The sequence below is a fragment of the Gavialis gangeticus genome, unplaced genomic scaffold (assembly GCF_001723915.1).
Source record: "Gavialis gangeticus isolate Ggan-Ray unplaced genomic scaffold, GavGan_comp1, whole genome shotgun sequence".
Taxonomy (NCBI): Eukaryota; Metazoa; Chordata; order Crocodylia; family Gavialidae; genus Gavialis; species Gavialis gangeticus.
The window spans coordinates 150,152,120-150,153,844 of NW_017729025.1; the positions used below are offsets into that span (position 1 = coordinate 150,152,120).

The 1,725-nt window shown below is 34.8% G+C and overlaps 1 protein-coding gene across 1 annotated transcript in view; it reads right to left on the bottom strand.

The window, feature by feature from the left end:
• MUC5AC (mucin 5AC, oligomeric mucus/gel-forming) overlaps nucleotides 1-1,725 on the bottom strand; it is a 61,113-nt gene that overhangs the window by 13,932 nt on the left and 45,456 nt on the right. The window contains exon 32 of the mRNA XM_019519987.1: nucleotides 6-1,134. Within this exon, the coding sequence (XP_019375532.1) occupies nucleotides 6-1,134 (1,129 nt within the window). The remainder of the gene's footprint in view (nucleotides 1-5; nucleotides 1,135-1,725) is intronic.

Below are 1,725 nucleotides of genomic sequence, written 5' to 3' on the forward strand. Positions count from 1 at the left end.
TTTTGGAGTGGGTGGGTTGTGTAGACAAATGGGTGGTGGACTGGATGGCAGTTGTGACAGTCGTGGAGGTGTGAGGGAGAGTATGCGTTGTGCTCTGGGTGGAAATAGTGGTCTTTGTGCTGGTTGGCATGGTTGTAGCAGTTGTGGTTGTTTGTGTTCCATTAACCTGCTCTTTTATGGGAACTGTTGTTGTCCATGTACGTATTACAACTGGTTTTGTTTGTAGAGTTGTTTGGCATGGTATGCTTTCATTTTTACAGCATTCAATTTGTATTTCATAGTCTAAGCATATGTGTGGGAATTGATCTCTGTTATAGCAGATTAAGCCTTCGGTTTTGCTGCATGTAACATTTTGGTTTAAATCTTTCAAACTTGTATTGGGGAACCTTAGTGCTCTGCATTTAACATTCTTTGGTGTTTCACAAATAGAATATCCTTTTGCTTTTATGTTTTTTAACGTGTCAAAGTCTCCATCATTGATTCCATACATTGGATAATGTGTGTTGTACCACTGTGACCATTTACAGATTTCCTTTGTGCAAGGAGCAATTGTTGAAGAAATAGTGGTTATAGGTTTTGCACCTGTGGTTGGTAGAATGGAGCTTGTCATGGTGATTGGTTCTGGGACTGAAGTTGTTGAAAGACTTGTGGTTGTCATGGTACTCGTTGATAGTGTTGTTGTTTTATATTTTGTGGAGGTAGGTTGTGCTGTAGCTGTGGAATGTATAAAAGTTGTAGTGGTTTCTGGAGGAATAGTTTCTGCGACAGTAGTTGCTGTTTCAGTTGGGTTTATTGTAGTTGGAGTTTTGTATTCACATGGTACAAAAGTACAGCAGTAGATTTTGATCTGATAATTGTCACACTTCATTGGATATTGGTCCTTGTTATAACATATAAGACCTGCTGTTGTATTGCATTCTACTTTTTGCCCAATTTCATTTAATGGTGTGTTTGGATATTCCTTTGCTCTGCATTCGACATCCTTTGGAGCTTTGCAGATTTTGTAACCTTCAGCTCTTAAGTTATCAAATGTATCAAAGTCTTCATCATTTTCTCCAGTGTCTGGATAAGTCACATCATACCACTGTGACCATTTACATACTTCATGAACACATTGTGATATAGTTGATGGTACTGTGATTAAAAACAAAAAAACAAAAAAAACGTATTTTCTTTTTTAAGTTAAATATACTAAAAAATTCCCATAAATATTCTCTTTTCGTTATACTACATACATTGAATATTTTTCTAAAGCCAGTTGCTAGCATGTTAAGTCTATAAGACAACCATTTCAGGTTAGTTTAATTATAATTAGTATCATTATTAAAAATAGAGAAAATAACACTCAATGTATAAACTTACTGGCATGAAGAGGTACAACTTATAAGAGAATTTGCATTGCCTCTTGTGAAGTGCCAGGATTAAGATCACTTGCCTAAAATGATAATTTAGTTGCACTTCTATAATTTAAACACTTGGAAAATACATATATTTGCATGGAATTCCATATAATTTCCCATTTTGTGAAGCCTGCTTAGTTTTTTATGCACCATCTCTTAAGCATTAAGACCCTGATCCAAAGCATAATGCATGCAATAGGTAAGTATCATTGAACTCACTGGGCTTTAGATCAGGTCTGATTATGCAGGAAATATATTTTTACATTGATTTGCTATTAATAAAATAAACTACATTGTCTTTATTACTCCATTTAATCATAAAAAA